The 13,479-nt window shown below is 35.7% G+C and overlaps 1 protein-coding gene across 7 annotated transcripts in view; it reads right to left on the bottom strand.

Moving 5' to 3' along the window:
- Nucleotides 1-13,479, bottom strand: part of LRBA (LPS responsive beige-like anchor protein) — a 370,588-nt gene that overhangs the window by 322,790 nt on the left and 34,319 nt on the right. For all 7 annotated transcript variants that reach the window (XM_031588887.2, XM_090138536.1, XM_031588890.2 and 4 more), the window contains 11 exons: nt 11,489-11,584; nt 8,978-9,099; nt 8,749-8,875; nt 7,552-7,671; nt 7,094-7,240; nt 6,042-6,239; nt 4,992-5,125; nt 3,477-3,585; nt 3,152-3,304; nt 1,777-1,945; nt 753-832 (listed from right to left, as the gene is read on the bottom strand). In XM_031588887.2, coding sequence (XP_031444747.2) covers nt 753-832; nt 1,777-1,945; nt 3,152-3,304; nt 3,477-3,585; nt 4,992-5,125; nt 6,042-6,239; nt 7,094-7,240; nt 7,552-7,671; nt 8,749-8,875; nt 8,978-9,099; nt 11,489-11,584 — 1,455 coding nt within the window. The remainder of the gene's footprint in view (nt 1-752; nt 833-1,776; nt 1,946-3,151; nt 3,305-3,476; nt 3,586-4,991; nt 5,126-6,041; nt 6,240-7,093; nt 7,241-7,551; nt 7,672-8,748; nt 8,876-8,977; nt 9,100-11,488; nt 11,585-13,479) is intronic.

Below are 13,479 nucleotides of genomic sequence, written 5' to 3'. Positions count from 1 at the left end.
GAATCATGGACACCCTTTTTGCTGTCCTTGTGAAACTGCATCCAAAACTGTCCGAGTTATAAATCTCTCACAGAAAAAGATAAAAGCCTAACTAAATTTTAATGAAAGCCTTATTTTTCTAGCTAAGTTTTCTCTGATACTTCAGTTGCAGATCATCTGATTTAAAGAAAAAGGATGAGAACTTTTCTTGTAATTACTCATCTCAACTACTGGGGCTGTGTGCAGCAATAGCACAGGGTCCCTTAGTAACCAAGAGAGAAAAAGGGAGCTAAATTCAAACACAGAAAAGACAGCCTAGAAAAGGAAGGAAGAAGAGAAAACAAAGCTTACAACAGCAGAAGGTTAAGATTTCTATATTCTTCTAATGCCTAAGGAATTATTGTGAAACTTATTTGCAGCCTCTTTCTTATCCCCCTGTCCCACACCATATAACGTTCAATAATGCTGCTTAGTCCTAAAGCACTTCCAATGCAGGTGACACTGTTTTTCCAAAAAAACATAATAAGGAATCAAATGAATCAGAGTAGCCCGTACTTCCTAAGCAGTAGACCTTTCCCATGTAATGATTTAACAGCTCCATGTTTGATTATAAATAGCTTGAATGGGAAAAGCGCATTTGGCTGCAGCAACGGCTGCAGTAAGATGTACCTTACATGGTATTTCTATTTACTTGTTTACAATATTCAGCCTGCTTAGAAGAAAATGCTATATTAGAATGGATTTCTTCGTGAAAAGAAATTTAGATATCTCACCTTCATCACCAGTTGTTTAATGAACATCAACAAAAACGCTCGCAGAGATAAAGTCTCTTTTTGAGTAGGCCGTGGCCCGTCTACAGAAGAAAAAAAGTAGATACATGAAATGCAAATTAATGGTGGTTATTAGCATAGTATGCATTTCCATATACAGAAAAATAAATGGCATATACTGCATGGAGAGAGATCAATGCTTAGCACAGCTATTTTTTCTCTAGTTCTTAGCACAAAATAGTGATGCATTCCACTGTAGTTAGCAAAACCTCTGAGGTTCCTGAACTTTATGTCAGAGGTTCCTGGTTATAGCAGTTTTCAATTGTTTTTGAAGTTGTTCTACTAAGGTCCAAAGGAAGCCATTGTACACACTGGCCACAACTACAATGAAAACCAATCCTACAGCACTACATATAAAGATTACCGGAACAATCAAAGACCGAATTTCTTAACTCCAAGTCAAGAGGACTTGTTTCTGCCATATCTACGTAAAGACAACTTCCACTAAAATATTTTAAATACTCAAATAGTTAATCATTCCCAGGAGAGGCAGGGTTAAAAAAAAAAAAAAAGGTTGCAACCAAAGTAAGAGCTTTCATACAGAAAGCAAATGCACAGTTGCAAATACGTTTTTAGTAATAGTAAATTTGTGTCTTCACTGGGAAAATAAGGAAGAAAAAAAAGAAAAAAACACTGAACTTTACTCATTACAGGATACAAAATACTTCAAAGGGACATTTGTAACCAGGCACACATCTACCATTCCAAAATCCTACAAATTCACTAGTCAGTTCTATCTCGTATTAATCCACATCAGTCTTCAGTCACAGAGGACTTTGTTTTCTTCAAAAGGTTTCACTCGTTTCTTAAAAAAGAACTTTCAACAATATCCTATGGAAAAAAGCACGCTGTAGGGACTGCTACAATGAACCAATTCCATTGAAGTACAATTTCTGGAATATACACAGTTCTATTACATTGTATACAAGACAATCCTCAAAACAAACGAGTAGAAATGAATACGTACCTATGCCTTTGGGAGTTATACCACTGCGATCTTGAGGATTCACTACCCAGTAATAATACTTCAGGGTATGCATGACCAAAAGAACTGTCCCAACCCGTCTAATTGCACCATATATGTTAACAGTGCCAATGAACTCAGTAGACAAGTAAGTGTATAGTATCAGCTGAACCTGCAACACCCAATCAGGAGATTAAAAATCACTGCAACAAAATTACAGCACATCAGACAATTGCATTCTTGAGTTTCATCTATTAAAATTTCTTAAAGGAATAGATTTTCTGAGTATAAAGTAGTCACAAAGCTCCTAAGGGTCTTGCCAACTGACAAAAAAAATTCATTTCTAAAAATAAATTGTTAATAGAAATAAAATAGGTTGTTGTGGGTTTTTTGGTGGTTGCTGATTTTTGTTTTTCTCTTTTTTCCCAAGGTAGTCCACACTTACAGAAGCATGAAAGCATGACAGTCACACAATCACAGACAGTTGAATTTGACTGGCACTGCTTGGGGGCACGGTAAGGGGTTGTGCTCAGAAAGTAGCCCAGACATGCCTCACCAGTGCTGAGTAAGGGGGCAAGACCACTTCCCTCAATCAACTGGCTACGTTGCCTTCAGTCAGTGCTACTTAAAACTAGAGAGAAACCTGTGTTTGTCAAAAGAATTTTACACAAAGTATTCTTTTATTACGGAAAGTGCATATGTAGGAATTTGAGCCTACAATAAATTTATTTCTATCTGCTGAGGAATAATGACTTAAAAATAATTCTCTAATAATTTCATTTAGCTGCAGCAAAGAGATGCTTTGCTGTGGCTTCTACAGTAACATGAATAGTGCTGGTTCAGTTTTTTTTTCAAGGAATAACAAATCTTCATGGAAGGGACAAAAAAGTCTGATAAGATTTTAAGTAAAACCAACTATAAAGTTTTTGTTCAAGTGGATCACACTGAGAGAACAGATTCAAAAAAGCAGAAGTATTCTGCATGGAGTACATGAACTTAAATAAATACTTCTAATCTGGACAACCCAGGATGATTTCTCATTAAAATTACTGTTTGTTGTTGTTCTTGTTTTGTTTTTTGTTTTTTTTGGCCAACTACTCCATCCAGACTTCTCCATCAATCTAAAACACTGACTAGCTCAGAGGCTCGTCAAGCCAACATACTTCATTCTGCTCAACACTGCAGCTTTATAATTCTCTAAATACTTTGGGATCCTGAAACACTTGACTGCCATATGCAGAAAAACAAAGTCTGAAACAGTTTCTATATGATTTCTGCTGGAAGCCAGGAACTTTAATTGTGCAAGCCTGTCTTTATCTCAACACTCTCAAATAGATACATCATAAGGGACTGTATTCATAAGAATAAACAGTTTTACCTGTGCTGGGATATGAATCCATATTGCAGGATTAAGGAGAATATGATCACATAGCTGTTTCAGCAAGGGCGCCCCATTGTGCAAGTTGCTCAGGTACTTAGAAAAAGCAAGGCATAGCTCTAGTACAGCTCGGGTAACATGAGCCTTGGAAGACTGTAAAAGAAAATTTGTTTAAACAAGAACTTTGAAGATGACTGTGTCCACTGAGTTTCTTCCCTTCCCTCCACCCCTCCCGCAAAAAAAATTCAACATAAACATGAGATCAAAAAAGTTCTTGTTGGTTTTATTGTTGTTGTTGTTTGTTTAGTTTTGGTTTTTTTTTTACCTTTTCCAAGCTATATCCTATCACAAGGAAGCCCTTACAGGAAAGCATTTGATCTTGCATAGCAATCGAGTTCTTCAACAACTCCATAATAAAAGCCAACAAAGTTGAACTGAAAAATGCAATATTTTAGAAAGACATTTTAAAGTGTGACCACAACAAGACAGAAGGTATTCCCAAATTAACACTTCTATCACACAGTCCATAAGTACAATCAATACATCAAATAAATGCTTATTAGAATTTTAAGGACAAAAAAGATAAAATTTAAAACCTCTAATTCTGTTCTTTAAATTAATGTATGTCTAACTCAAAAGTTTGTACTCCAAGATAAGCAAGCAATAGCAAAATTCTAAAAATACATTCATGAAGAAAGGCAACAATTATTGTGTGGTTCTTTCTGCTTCTTGTTTCACTTACTAACTTCTCCAAGATCAGTGACCGATGTCATTCCACTTACCACTGCTGTGCTTTCAGATGAGCAGATGGAAATATTTTTCAAGACAGAGCTTTACTATTGTTTTGAGTTGAATAACTCCACGCTACTGCTAGAAGTAACATTCATGCCTTTGCCCTTGTGTCACAACACTAGCACCTATCTAAGAATCAGTACTAGCCAGCTGAAAAACACCCTGTAGATGAGTTACTTTGCAACCAAATCAAATCCTTGATTCATCATGTAGATGCATAAGTCTAAGTCATCTCAGGAGAGGTCCAGGAATGCACAAATGGGCTGAAGAAACTCTGTAAGCACCCCCACTTCACAATGTAAATAACTTTTCAACCATCATGAAGCCACAATTGCAATGAAACAGCAAACAGACCAACTCTAAAAAAGAATACCTTGGCTGTTATTGCATTTGTACTCATTTGTATTGTAACTGAGGAGCTACAACTGCTTTAGTTTCTGTTTAGGAGCTGGACTGATGAGAAACAGAGTTGAATCCAAGGGAAAAGCCAAAAAATAAATACGTTCTTAAAGTTTGGCAATAACAATGTGTAGTAGAGCAAAAAAGAAAACAGCTTTTGACTGTTCTTGGTATTACCTTCAATGTCAAAATACTAATATATTTTAAGAATGCTAAGTGACCTGAAAAAAGATTGCATTTTCATTCTTCTGCTCTATTTTCAAGCTCTATGCCACAAAATGTCTGAAGAAAAAAAAAAAAGAATGCTTTCATACAAACTGAAAAAAGCATCTTTCCCAATGGTTTTTTTTCTGCGACAGAAAAAAGTTCAAAAAAGAATTGTCCATAATTATGGTACCAAAAAAGAAAAAAATTGTCACATAGCAAGAAACATCCCTTCTTATTCTGTACAAACTTTCATGGAAAGTATGCTACAAAACAAATGTACTTGACAAACGAGTCACACCTGCCTGCAGCAATGTTATGTTTTTCTAGTTAGGCATAACTCATAGTTCCACAAGTGAAATTACAATACAATGCCAATTAATAAAGCAAGATTTAATTTCCTTCGTACAAATAAGAAACAAAGAACACAGCTATATGCACTCACCAAACAGTTGTGTCGATGTGGTCCGATGAATATTGCCTATAGTCTAGCTGTGCAAAGAGAGGAAAAAGTACCTGCACTCCTCCGATGGAATGCAAGGCACTTTGGACAGAATGTGTCAAGACTGCTTTCACATCCTGACAAAAAAAAAAAAAAAGTATTGAGAACTCTTTGAGAAACTGTTAAAAAGTTTGCTAGAAATAATTTGAAATTTCTTCAACATGAAAACTGTACTACCAAATAAAAAGAGAACAGCAAGAAGTATAAACTGACTTCGATAGCCACTCTGAATATTCAAGCTGCCTGATTTACTGCTGTAGGGAAACCCTCATAAGAATACACAGGAGGTGGTTTGCAAACTCTAAAACAAGTCTTTAATAATACTGAAACTCTAGGAAAAAAGCTTCAAGCAAATTAAAAAATTTAGGCATTCAAAGCCTGGGAAGCAAAGAGTATAATGTCAACAGAGCAAAGCACTGGATATAGGTAATGTCTGTAAGGAATAAAAGTATGTCACAGCAATGAGGAAGAAGAATGTTTCTGAAAAGTTAACAGGATTTCTTAGTAATATTGACATTTTTTAGATTGTAATTTTGATTATAGAACCTTTCCATAGTCCTTTTGTGCACCTACATAAATTCAAGAAGATAGTATGCCCACACACCAATGAGGCAAGGGTTCCTCTGACACATGGCATTACAAACAGATACTTATGTTCTTCTCTCTTGCTGTTTCAGAGAAGCTGCCCACCCTTACTTTCCTGAATGAAACTAAGAGGAATGTCCAATACAGTTCACACAGTGCTCACAGGAACAAGTCAGTACCTTGATAACTTCAAGAACTGACTCCTAAGCATCTGCACCAGCTGTGGAGATTTAAGTAGTAAAGCGCTTAGCTGTGGTGAGCACTGACAGGGGAAAGCAGCAGAGATGAGCTGGGGAGGAACCCACCATCAGCAGCTCTTTATCTTATACAAATCCCAGTATAACTTGACTTTCAGATTTTCAAACAATTACCATCTATATTCTAAATCTATGAAAAAAGTTGCCATACCTGCAGCATGAGGGCATGTGGTGAATGAACAAAAATAGAAGGGTTATCTTTAGGGGATGACTCTAGACAAAGCTGTGCATCTGTAGCCCTTGGATTATACATAAAAGCAATAGCACTGGATAGCTTGCCATCATACAGCAACAATTTGTGATGTTCATCGAGGAAGAGATCACTTTCTGCCTTGAATTTGAATGTTCCCTGGGTTAGGGAACAGTTTGAGGACAGAAAACAAAAAAAAACATTATACACATTTCAAATACAGTTCAGAATGCAACTATTAATAGAAAATGACACTGTTTCTTAAATCCAACAGTATTTCAAAAAAGGAGTGTCATAACAACATTGACTCAAAGTCAATTTTACAGAATTACAATTGTGCAACTGTTTTCTGACGCCTGAAGAATGACACTGTCAAAATGGTGGGTAATGCAAAAGAAAGACATTAGCTAGGAAACAGACTGGCAGTCAACAATGTTCACTCAGAGGGAACTAATAATTGAGGAGCAGAGAGAATCGAATCCATCTTTTTAGCGTATGTTTATACAGCTGCTAAGGAATAGCAGTCTTCAATTAGTGCCCCTCAGGCTAAGACAAAACAAGTAATAAATCACTGCAACAGAACTCATCTTCAGCACTAACTTTACACATTAAGCAAAACTGACTAGCAAAAGCAACTCCTGGGCTACTCTCCTAAAACAAATACATAATACCTGATGATCTAAAGTTTTCAGCCTCAATGGAAAAAACGAACCAACTAAAAGAAAATAGTGTTCTTCTCACCCTTCCAATCACCCAAAATTTTGAGAACAAGAACTCAAGCTTCTTTTTATGTTGTTGCTTCTTTGTTTTTATAAGAAATTTTTAAAATGAATTAACATTTAATTGTAATTTCTGATATGATGCACAGGCTTATATTAATATAGGAAACAGGTTAATAAAAATATTAAATGGTAAGAATATTTTCAGAAGAACATAAGTGTGCCACAACAGTTTTATACAAAATACGTTATCTGAATTAAACTTTAGAAGTTTTACAGTTAATTCCATGCTACCTTATATCCCAGACCAAGCTGATAAATGGCAAAGATTTGAGCAGCATTGAGAGCCTCACTAAAAAGGTAAACAGATGTCATTTGCCCACAAAACACTCGATTGGCATCTGCTGTTTCTGAGGAACCCAGGAAACATTTGTCAAATGTCTGAAAAAATAAAAATAAAAAATTAAGCAATACAGGCAAATTATCAAAAAAAAATACCCATGTTATCAAAGAATAAAGTTAGAAAACTTTTAAGGTTTTAGTGAAAACAAATTTTTAAGTTTTGACAGTGTAAGCAGAATGTACTCCCCCCAACCAAAGAGTTATTACTTTTTTTTTTTTAATTTAAAAAAATGCATAAAATGGGAGAAGCTTACTTTTAAAAAGGCAGTAAAACAGCAAGGGATATCTACAGTTGATCATCTTGAGAAATTCAATAGAGTTGAATAGAGAAATTCACGGAGTTCACTTACGTCATTGGTGTTGACAAACCATGTTATTTCTCCATAAGATGCCAGTTCCCCATTCACATAGCATCGAAGTTCACTATTCTTCCAGCGGTTATAGATGTGCACAATAGTAACCATATACCACTAGGCAAAAAGAAAGCAAGTGATACCATTCTATAGACACTTAATGTAGCTTAAACAGTCACTGAAGTAGTAGTACACAAACAGTTAATTCAACTGTGTCTGTGAATTACATTAACACTGCAAGTCTTATTCTCAGCAGAAAAGATGACAGCATTAGTGAGTTTTCCTGTTTAGCCATATCAAAGTGCAGTCTCCTAATTCAAAATGGAAGCCTAGAAGATATTTACAACATAAAACTCAAACCAAACAAAAGAAGTCGTGACAGTGTTGAACCACACTTGTTCCAGGAACATTAGCAATTGAAAATGAGAACATTTTTAATATAGCATAATACTGCTCAACAAGCAAGTCTTGAACATTAAAAACACAACTAACTCATATTTTAATTGTTACACGTAAGGAGATATAGCATCAAACAGAAGGAGAATATTTGGTGGACAACTTCAATGAATATGAATTATAACCCAGTTTTAAATGCCAATCTGTCATCCTATAACCTGTAAGAGTAAACTCCAGTAATTGCCCTGGCTTGATCAGAAAAATTAAATTTGACTTAGTAATCATAACTTCTAAAGTAAAGCTGCATTTGTCCACGATGACTATCAAGCAATAATCTGTGGGTAAGCCTGAGCAAAACACTTCTGGATAACAATAAGAAAAAGGCTGAAGTGGAAGGAAACAAAGTATAAAAACAGAAGAAAGAAGAAACAAACATCACAAGTCTTGCAATATTCGAGCTACATATAGGTATTAAGAGTTCTTAATGAAATTTTAAGTTTCACAAATTCATAAAACGCCTGGTAAACTGCATTTTCTAGCTTTTTCTTACACATAAGGTAAACTTACAAGAAATGTCAATTTAGAACAGAGATTCATTTTCGTTCATTCTAGTGCAAGTGTTCTGTCGATGGATGAACGCAGTAAATAGCGAGACCAATCCCTCTAGGATACATATTTTTAGAGACATTTCCTACAAACACATCAGCTAGTCAGATACGCACCCCGCTAAATGCTAGTTACACCCAAGTGTGTGAAAACATCTCTAATTCATGGAACAACTCTACTGCTTTTACTCACCTTTTGTGGCTTGAAATCAAATTTTACACAATGCTGAAAACCTTTTCCCTTTGATTTTATGGACGTTACAATCAAGCAGCCACCAACAAAGTGAGCAGAATAGCCAAGTCCTTTGTTCGTTCGAAAACTAACAGAGGAAAACAAAATCAGCATGTACACAGATGGCAGTGAAAGTCATTGAACAGATCACGACTGAACATCAAAAATGTGGTTTTACATTAATACGCACCAATATAAATATGGCTTATCCTTATCCACATTGATATTGTTTACAGGATCCATTCTTAACCAAGTGTGAAAAGTAAATCCATTCTGATAGGGCCACTTGGCTATAGGAGGTAAGGCAATGGCCTAAAGAAAATAAAGTCATTCATGTAGAAATATCAACATCACAATACTGCAAATATTAAGCATAAGATACAGACTACAAATGTACAACCAAAAATATCTGGCCTAACTTCTGTGCTTTTCTGTACACTATTTTTTGTATTCCATTGTTAAAAATTTATTCTAAACATTTTAAAACCGATCATTATCTCAAATAATATTATTAATAGTAACCCATGCTTCAAATTTCAAATACTTAAGTGCAAGTATTACAACACAAAAACTCCTCAGCATATATATTTAGAAGATTTACATTTATGGCAGCCTAAAAGAATAATCAGATTTATAAATTTATTTTCACATAATTTTGTCAGTCAGGAAAATAGCTGGTTATGAAAAGAAGTTGTCCATATAAAAAGAAGCAGAGATGCTTCACTTACGAGATCCTTTTTTTCCTTCATCTAAATTCATGTTTAAGTGGCTTCCAGTTTGGAGATGACAGTCTTATGAGCCCAGGCAAAAACCCAGCATTAAGCACAGAATCAGAGGTAGCTTAAATGCTTTTAAGACCTTTGTTTCAAACAGCTGGGTTTTGTTGTGTATTTTTTTGATTTTTGTTTGTTTGTTTAACATCACTATTAACTTTTAAATGTTCCTCTGAAGACTTGCAATACACACTTCAACTAAGACTGTCATAATCTCTGATCAAAGATGCTTTCCAGATGATCAATACCAATGAACAAAAAACATCAAAGAACTTGAGTGTTGCCAGACATCTTAATATGCTCCCACGCTCCATTTAGCTATCCCTAACCAAATAAAATGCTATAAATCCTTCTCTACACCAGCCAACTAATCAGATTTCATTTCTTTGAGCCCAACTTCCAGGACCTGGTAGCACTATCATTTGGTTTAAATCACAGTGGTTATGAAGTATATCAAATACTGAATTTCTAAGACTTCATGTTTTAAAAATCAGTGAGAATGTTCCCACTGCAGTTAGTGAAGCACCCCAATACAGTTGAAGCATTCAATGCTATTATCAGAAATTAAATACAAGCACAATACATAAGTAGCCCAAGTGAACAAAAAACATGTCTACTGCCAAGTTCTGCTGTACGTGATAAATGTAAGTACAGCAGCACAACTCTAGTAGCATGCGTTTTTCAATCTTCAAATAAAGAGTTATTATGTCATCAAGTTGGTGAAGTTACAGTACAAGAAAGACAGGGAGCTGTTGGAGAGGGTCCAGAGGACAGTCACAAAGATGATCGGGGGACTGGAGCACCTCCCCTATGAGGACAGGCTGAGGGAGCTGGGCTTGTTCAGCCTGGAGAAAAGGCGGCTGCGGAGTGACCTCATTGCAGCCTTTCAGTACCTAAAGGGAGCCTACAAACAGGAAGGAAATCAACTCTTTGAAAGGGTTGATAACTGCAGGACAAGGGGAAATGGTTTTAAGTTGAGGGAGGGGAGATATAGGCTGGACGTTGGGAGAAATTCTTTACAGAGAGAGGGGTGAGGTGCTGGAACAGGCTGCCCAGAGAGGCTGTGGATGCCCCGGCCCTGGAGGTGTTCAAGGCCAGATTGGATGGGGACCTGGGCAGCCTGGTCTAGTAATGGGGAGGTTGGTGGCCCTGCATATGACAGGGGGATTGGAGATTAGTGATCCTTGAGGTCCCTTCCAACCCTGGACGTTCTGTGATTCTGTGAAGTTCAACTACAAGATTAGGGGTCCTGCGTAATACCTTTAGTTATATAAAAGCTAAGACATCAAAGCAGAAAAGTAATGGATTTTTAGGGGGAAAGAAAACAACAACAAAAGTAAACTACCTAATAAACACCTGAATAATTATGATAAAAGACTAACCACCACTAAATCCAACCTTTCCTCAGTAATCTAGACATGGATACAATCTGCATTTTATCAGATGATTGCTATACATAACAAAATATTCACACTGACTGCTAGAGAAATAACAAATGGCACGAGTATGGCCATACTTTTTGCAGTTTCACTGACTAAGGTTTCTAGGAGTAAGGCACACCTTTGCCTTGCCCACACATTCTGTATACTAACATAAACACCATTCTCACAGAATAAAGAAGTGAAAAGCAGACATTCTTATCATTCTCCTGGCAACAAGATTTAACTCAACTGCTCAGGAGGGGCAAAGAGTTCAATTCATTTATATCCATTCTTTATGAATTGCTATTTGTCCTTCCGTAGTTATTATTATGTACATTTGTCATAAGCATTATTTAGTTATACATGATGTAGGTAACAGATAGAGAAAAAAATTCTGTTAAGGCTACTTCTGCAACAATTATAGATGGGCTAAGAGAAAAACAGGAGTGAAAACAGCCAATGGTTGTAGTAAAAATAACAAACAAAGGATTTAAAATATCTACATACTGCAGCACTTTTCCCCGGAAAGTTGAAGAAGGCATCAGGTCCATACTTCTGAGGCATGTGTTTTAACACAGACAACAATTTCCCAGCGTGCGGTGGCTGTCAAAAAGAATTTTTAGATTTGGAAATAAATAAAACAGATCTATATGAAAGTAAATACCCTACATACAAAAATATTTTTTTTGACATATTTTTCAAGCTTTGCACATGACTGAGTAACACTCTGCTAAAATACTCTATTAATGTTTATGGAAAATGTTGAGTATTATGGATACTCACTAGCCTAGGTGCACCAAAAGAAATTAATGGGCTAACTAAATTAAGGACTTCAAAGTCACGGTCAATGTCATTCAGCATAAACTAAAATGATTCTGAATGCTGAGCGCCATTACTGTTTGCCAATTCCCATCAGCTTTACCATTTGCGTGGATTTGGACCAAAAAAAAAAAGAAAAAACAGATAAAAGGAATAATAGCAGACAAGATGACAAGATGACTTTCCATCAAGTTTACAGTCATGCACTAGGTGAAAGATACTGTGTTTAGATATTCTCCTTCATATAGGTCTATGAGAAAGGTTCAAGTCTCAAGAGCGATACACAGTACCTAAATTGAACGCTCAGTTAGCGTGAACACTTCCCCACCACAACCCTAATTCTGCATTAATGCTGTTGTAACACTCAACAACTAAAACCTCCAAATCAAGTGTACGAGCTCACAACAGAAATCCAGCACATACTGGTCACATACTTCTGTGCATCTTCTTTTACCACTGCACAGCTTTCCAGAAAATATATTTTCAAACTTCAGTTTTACTACTCCCTTCTGATCTCTTTTCTGGAGGTGCTCTTTTTCCCTTCTTGTAAGAACTATTCTGAAAATTAAGCATTACATGATCCATTACAAGTTATTTTAAAAGTACTAAAATTATAGTCAGATACAGAACGTATCATAAATCTGAATGTAAAAAATTGAAGACGGAAACATTGAGATCTGTTCAGACGTCTTCAGCACTGTAGAATTCAACCTGGCAATTTGTGTTGTAGTCTGATACTTTGTATCTTTAAAGCACTGCTGATTTTAAGATTTATGGACTTGAGCAAGACCGTAGCAAAGCACTTGTGGCATTTTCCTCTTCTATTCCTCTATATTTAGTCTTTAATAAAGAAAGGGAAATTAAATGCAAATAGCAGAGAGCCAGGAAATGAAAAGTTAATGTTACAAAGACAACTTTAATTCAGCTATGGTTGGATATATTCTGTATGTTCGCTTAGTAATTTTAAACCCTATATGGGGTATTTTTGATGTGAACAAGTTGTTTCACAAGTTCTTTTTAAAATTTGCTATGTTATTGCCTCTCATATTGAGTACATATTTATTACATTATTACATTATTTCAAAGAAACAATGACACCTACCTGACTTCTCCCTACACTAAAGCAGGGTATTTAGACATTACAGGAGTGGAATTAAAAATCCAAATAGGTAAAACAACTGGTAGGTAAAGCAAAGCAAAAACTTTGTGGCAGAAAGCGTATCTGCTAGCATTTAAAACAGAAGAATTTTACTTTAGGAAAGAAAGATCTCAACAGTAAATGGGCACCCTTTTCTGTTTCTCTAGTTCTCGCAGAACAGGAGAAAACATGCAACCTAACATTTCACTCAGCGCTCATTTTCATTTCAATTTTTTCTACAAATGCTAACTTTCTTAACTGGATAAAATCCTTCAGGTAAAGACAATGTGAAAATATGAAAATACTGATATCCACATAATTTCCATTGATTTCCATCTTATCTCTCATCTTCCAAAAACAATTTGTTTGTTTATCCTTCAATTTCAAGCAACTGGAACTACCACAATAAAAATGTGTACGTAAACACATGCTTAGAATCACTGCATCATTCCCCAGGTGTTCAAAAAGATCAATCCAGCCAATAAATCCAGAAGTTACATTTAATGTCATTGCTACACTACTCTATGTTTTTTAACAGGTT

The sequence above is a fragment of the Phasianus colchicus genome, chromosome 4, assembly GCF_987193195.1.
Source record: "Phasianus colchicus chromosome 4, bPhaCol1.hap1.1, whole genome shotgun sequence".
Lineage (NCBI taxonomy): Eukaryota > Metazoa > Chordata > Aves > Galliformes > Phasianidae > Phasianus > Phasianus colchicus.
The sequence above is the reverse complement of the archived record's forward strand: the minus strand, read 5'-3'. Positions and strand labels throughout refer to the sequence as shown.